Source organism: Camelina sativa, chromosome 5 (genome assembly GCF_000633955.1).
Source record: "Camelina sativa cultivar DH55 chromosome 5, Cs, whole genome shotgun sequence".
Classification (NCBI taxonomy): Eukaryota; Viridiplantae; Streptophyta; class Magnoliopsida; order Brassicales; family Brassicaceae; genus Camelina; species Camelina sativa.
In genome coordinates this window covers 24,305,528-24,311,879 of record NC_025689.1, presented here as the reverse complement: position 1 = coordinate 24,311,879, position 6,352 = coordinate 24,305,528, and the positions used below count along the sequence as shown (strand labels likewise).

The 6,352-nt window shown below is 31.3% G+C and overlaps 1 protein-coding gene across 1 annotated transcript; it reads right to left on the bottom strand.

Annotated features, from left to right (window-relative positions):
- Positions 5,873 to 6,352, bottom strand: LOC104789544 (uncharacterized protein At4g04775-like). Its single transcript, XM_010515225.1, has 2 exons — positions 6,179 to 6,352; positions 5,873 to 6,112 (listed from the first exon to the last, which is right to left on the bottom strand). The coding sequence occupies exons 1-2, from the start codon at positions 6,350 to 6,352 to the stop codon at positions 5,873 to 5,875; spliced, it is 414 nt and encodes a 137-aa protein (XP_010513527.1).

Below are 6,352 nucleotides of genomic sequence, written 5' to 3'. Positions count from 1 at the left end.
CATCATATCAAACTTTTAAATTCTCGGAGATTATAGACCAAATAAAGGTACATATCATATATATTATGATGTTTTATGTTTGCTAAATACAAAATATTATTCCATTTAACATATTAATGGTTTGTCTTTATGTGTTTAGACAAGTTCAGACGATGAAAATTACGGAACCAAAAGCGAAATCCGTAATGAACGTCAAGAACCAATTGATGATCAACGAAAGAAACCAAGATATATAGATAGATAGAAACCAGGAATGAATTTGATTTTTATTTTTTTATAAGTCTATGCTTAAAGTTAGGTTTTGATACAGTTATTTTAATTTGGTTTTAACTCATCCTTAGGATATGTTTTATTTTAATTATACCAAATAAAATAATCAAATACAAGCTTACAACAAATATAGATAGATAGATAGATTGAAAAAACATAAATCGTTGTTGATAGATCCATAAGAGCTCGAGGACAGAGGCTACATCATGGTGTGTCAAAGAAACTTCCACGAATACTTTGAGAATTTTAACATTAGTTACTATCAAAAGATTTTGAGACGTTGGAAAATGGTATTTAGTTTTATTGGTTGTTGGAGTAAGTCACTTTGAGATAGCTAAAATACGTGAACATGTTCTCTCCACATAGGAGGAGGGCAGAGCCGAGGTTCTCTCTATGGTGTTCTATCTATGGTGGAGGATGTTGGACACAAGGTTATCTCCCAAAGGGATGAAGGTGAGAGAGGTTGGACGCAAGGTTATCTCCCCAAGGGAAGAAGGTGAGGGAGGTTGGACGCAAAGTTATCTTCCCAAGGGAGGAAGGCAGAGCCAAGGTTCTTTCCATAGTGGAGGAGGTTGGACGCAAGGTTCTCTTCATAAGAGGAGGGCAGAACTGAGATTCTTTGCATGGTTAGTCATACACTATTGTGTTATAATTTATTTTTTATTCGAAATGTTTTTTGAGCCAACAATTTTAGTGATTAAAGAAACTATGCAAAAGTGAAAGTAAAGAGACATATAATAGTTGGCTTAATTTGTTTATATAGACATTTTCTACGTAGTGGTAAATAATATATTTATAACATACAATACACCTAGGTGTAAAAAATACACATTTAATGGTAACATACATAAAAGATTTGTGTATAAAATAGTATATTATAGCAAAAATAAAATTTATAAATAATGTACAATATATTATAATTTATTTTTATTAAATTTAATTTTATTAACAAAAATTTTAACCCACACATCGGACAGGTCCTTATCTAGTATATTATAAAGAGTCTGACTGGTGCAACAAAAACTTAAAAAAGAAAAAAATCTACTAAATTTTTTTAGGGCCACTACTATAGGATTTTTTTTTGTTCTACTGAAAAAAAAACTGTTACAGCACTTTTTATTTATTTATTTTTTGTATATTTTTGTAAAATCCAAAAACTAAAAACACAAATCTATAATATGAAAACTAATTATTGTTCTAGTAAAACAAAAGTTATTTTTGATTTAATTAAATGTTTGTGTTCTAAAAAAAAAAAATCTTTTTGTTCTTAGTGTTATATAGTTTAAGAGGATTGATCATAAAAAAACTTCAAATTTAGTTAGATACGCTTTGAGAATGCAGCTGATGTCAAATTTGAAACATTCCAAATCGGGTAAAGATAAACTAATTAATTGGGAAAATTGGAAATAATGGATCACAAAAAAAAAATTGACCATATACACCTTTTTTTTTAAATGGTCATTTTTACCAAAAATATCCATAGGAATTGAAAAACCCAAATTTAACAAGTTTAAAAATGTGAAATATAGGAAAATAAGTAGATATACAATAGTAGAGGTAATATAAATTTTTTTCAAAAACAAAAAAAATGTATAAGTTGTTTTTTTTATGGATAAAATTTGATAGAAAAAATTTAGAAAATGTTTTCTGCTGTTCTGAAAAATTAAGATGATGTGTTCTAACATTTTGTACATTACTAGGTTGAGCGTATGAGTATGCTCATGTTTTTTTTTTCTTTTTCTTTTTTGGAATTTGTTAGCTTTTTTCCCTTTGGACATTCACCGTGAACACTTTGGTTTGTGAGCCTATCACAATGATCATATTTTTTCTCGAATTTGATAGTGTATGATAAAGTTTAAACAAAAACTAGAAATGAATAATTCAACCACAAACTGGGAATAATGAAATGTACTAACCAGACTTGAAAACTTAAGAGTAAAGAAAGTTTAAAGAAAAACTAGAAATGAATAACAAAGAAAAAAACAAGCCACCTTACCTATATTGGGACAAGCCACCTTTCCTAGAAAGTTTGAAGATTGCTGTCGATCTTTGGGAAGCTGCAAAGGATCCACTATTACTTGAGCGTATGAAGAACTATGTCCCTCCAAAGTTTGAGTCTCATAGTATCGAAATTGACTGATTTGTTTCATCTTTTTAGTATGTCTTTAGTTTGACACATTCTACGACTTTGGTTTTTTTTTGTTTTAGCTTAATATTATATATGACTTTGGTTTCATCTTTTTAGCTTAATATTATAACTGTTAAATTTGTAAATTTATAATTTATAACTGAGAATTAAATATAAATTTATAAATTAAATATAACTGAGAATTAAATATAAATTTATAATTAAACCTTAAACCTTAAACCTTAAACTTTAAACTTTAAACATTTCATGTATCTGATAATTTATAAATTTATAAATATATACTCAGTTATATTTAATTTATAAATTTATATTTAATTCTCAGTTACAAAATTATAAATTTATAATTTAAATATAAATTTATAAATTTATCAGTTATATTTGATAGAAGAAGAACCCTAGGATTTTTATTTTTTCCCCAATTCAAATTCATTTAATTGGGACTTAGATACCTTATAGGTTTATAAAGATAAATTTGTATGTTATAATGGAGTATTGTTGTGGGATCAGTTGGTTAAGTCCTATACTGAGACGCGGGTTCGACCCGCGGGAGTGAGAATTTCTACATTTTTTCGATTTTGATGGATGCTACCTTAAGTTTATATTAATAAGTTTGTATGATTCTTTTGAGAGTTGTTGTGGGATTAACTGGTTAAGTTCTATGCTAAACATGGAAGAAGTCGTGGGTTCGAACCTCCAGTGTGTGGATATTCCATAATTTTTTTTTCAAAGAAAACAAAACGACGTCGTTTTGCATTTTCGATGGCAGTCAATACACACGTGGACTCTGAGTCAGCATTTCTAACAGTTGACTTAATTCCGTTAACGTGGACTGTGAAATTGGCTCAATTTTGTGAGTATAGGTATGAAATTTGAAATGTCTTAGGGTACATGTATAAATTGGCACTCCTTATTTGTACAGGTAGCAATTCGCACTTTCGGAGTGTGTACGGGTATGAAATGGCCCTTTACTCATGCAGCGTATACACTAGAATACTGTATCAGATTTTGTAACCCTGTAGTCACAGTTGTACCTCATAGCATACAACTCCATTGTTGCTTGTAACACTTCTTTGCTTTTGAAATATTGACCCTTCCTTACGCTCACACCTTTGAACGACGTTCCAACACCATAACCGGCGTTTTTGTCGGATGTTTCTTCCCTAAAACATCCCTCCGTTTGGCATCATCAGTACCCACAAATAAAGCTAGCTTTTCATTCGGTCTACCATCGCCATCTTCAACACTTGTAACCCCTGGTTCTTTATTCAAATCCAATAAGACTTTGCTCCCAACATCCTCAACACCACCATTGAATGTCACACACAGATTTACGGTTTTCTTTTTTTTTATAGTATGAAAGAAATTTTGTGACCTGACTATTATTCATCATAACGACAGGAGGACAATCAGCAGTGAGATCTGTGGGTAAAAAACTTAGCTCCATATCAACCATACTAGGCACTCCATAGGCTTCTGAAACCATAATCTTCAATTCTTCATGTGTTGTACTCGATTCCAAAGTTAGTAATCTTCCACAATTGTCTTCATCAATAATAAATCTCCACTCATGATTGTCAAACAATCTCCACTCTCCACTCTTAACATAGATGTGCATTGCGATGGCTCAAAAATGGTGAAAATAAATGGGAGAAAACGGTTTTACACACCATAAGCTAGTGCACTAAACGATTAGGGTTGTTATTAGGGTTGTTTTAAAAATTTCGAAAATTGTTAGAAAACTATTTCTAAATTTCGTAGAACACAATCTTAACAAATTATTACGATTTTACCTAATTATTAGATAAATATTGAGTTTCCTATTCCAAATATTCACTTTCTATATTTAGCAATCACTAAAAGTTTCAGAGTATACAATCTACTTTTCCGTAGTAGATGTCAACTAATTTTTTCAGAGATAGAGTAAAAAGAATAAAATATATTCTAATGATTTTAGAGGATAGAGTAAACCATAGAAAGATTATACTAAAACGTTTAGAACATAGAGTAAACCGTAGAATACAAATTCTGAATTTTGTAGAATTTAATATTTCGGGCCCCTAAACTATTTAGAACAAAAACTATTCCTGAATTTAGTATAACATTTGCTGCATCCAATCATGATCATGCACAATATCACTAAGATCACCATCATCTTCCTATTGCTAGTTTTTGCTTCACCCAAAGCATCCTCTATCTTCTCAAATATCTCCTTTTCCATCTTCTTGTACACAATTTTCTCAAACTCCAATCTCTCAGTTCTGAAATCTTTCAGATGCTTCTCAAACTCAACATTCTTTGCAGTTAGTGTATCTATCTCATTGACCAAAGCCTCATCAACCCATTTAAAGGTGTGATCATCGTTCCTAAGCTACAAGAAGCCGAACTGTTATAATCAAAATAAAAAATATACAAACGTGTTTACAAACCAATTTACCTTGTTTGATGCAACAAATCCACAACGATAGTATCTCTGGTAAGGATTGGGATCAGACTTTGATATAAGTGCTATAATTCCTTCCCCACACCAACATCTCCTTGGAACACCAACCACTCTTACTCATGCACGGGAACTATTTGATCCAATCGAATTGCTTGATACATTGCTCATCTTCTTCTCGCAATCGATAGGGTACTAGGTCGATATTAGGTTTCTTAAAATTTGGGATTTATGTGTTTCATTGTAAAGAATCGGGTTAAGTTTATAATTTATGATTAGCTCTTAAACCAAATTAAAGAAAGTCAGTTTTGTTTTAAACGAAATTAAAGAAAGTCCGGTTTGGTATTAAATGAAATTAAAGAAAGTCCGGTTTGGTATTAAACCAGACTTGAAAGTATGTTTATTGGTTTGATAGACTTGGTGAAGAAACCATCGACATCCTAAAAAGATGAAACCAAAGTCATATATAATATTAAGCTAAAACAAAAAAAAACCAAAGTCGTAGAATGTGTCAAACTAAAGACATACTAAAAAGATGAAACAAATCAGTCAATTTCGATACTATGAGACTCAAACTTTGGAGGGACATAGTTCATCATAAGCTCAAGTAATAGTGGATCCTTTGCAGCTTCCCAAAGATCGACAGCAATCTTCAAACTTTCTAGGAAAGGTGGCTTGTCCCAATATAGGTAAGGTGGCTTGTTTTTTTCTTTGTTATTCATATCTAGTTTTTCTTTAAACTTTCTTTACTCTTAAGTTTACAAGTCTGGTTGATAGATTTCATTATTCCCAGTTTGTGGTTGAATTATTCATTTCTAGTTTTTGTTTAAACTTTATCATACGCTATCAAATTCGAGAAAAAAATATGATCATTGTGATAGGCTCACAAACCAAAGTGTTCAAGGTGAATGTCCAAAGGGAAAAAAGCTAACAAATTCCAAAAAAGAAAAAAGAAAAACATGAGCATACTCATATGCTCAACCTAGTAATTTGCTGCATCCAATCATGATCATGCATTATATCACTATGATCACCATCATCTTATTATTGCTGGTTTTTGCTTCAGCCAAAGCATCCTCTATCTTCTCAAATATCTCCTTTTCCATCTTCTTGTACACAATTTTCTCAAACTCCAATCTCTCAGTTCTGAAATCTTGCAGATGCTTCTCAAACTCAACATTCTTTGCAGTTAGTGTATCCATCTCATTGACCAAAGCCTCATCAAACCATTTAAAGGTGTGATCATCGTTCCTAAGCTACAAGAAGCCCAACTGTTATAATCAAAATAAAAAATATACAAACGTGTTTACAAACCAATTTACCTTGTTTGATGCAACAAATCCACAACGATAGTATCTCCGGTAAGGATTGGGATCAGACTTTGATATAAGTGCTATAATTCCTTCCCCACACCAACATCTCCTTGGAACACCAACCACTCTTACTCTTGCACGGGAACTATTTGATCCAATCGAATTGCTTGATACATTGCTCAT

Excerpts from the sequence above, each read along its gene's own strand:
- LOC104789544 (XM_010515225.1), bottom strand. The coding sequence starts at position 6,352 with ATGAGCAATGTATCAAGCAATTCGATTGGATCAAATAGTTCCCGTGCA. Across the intron at positions 6,113-6,178 it reads GATTTGTTGCATCAAACAAG|CTTAGGAACGATGATCACAC; the intron begins GTAAATTGGTTT and ends GGCTTCTTGTAG.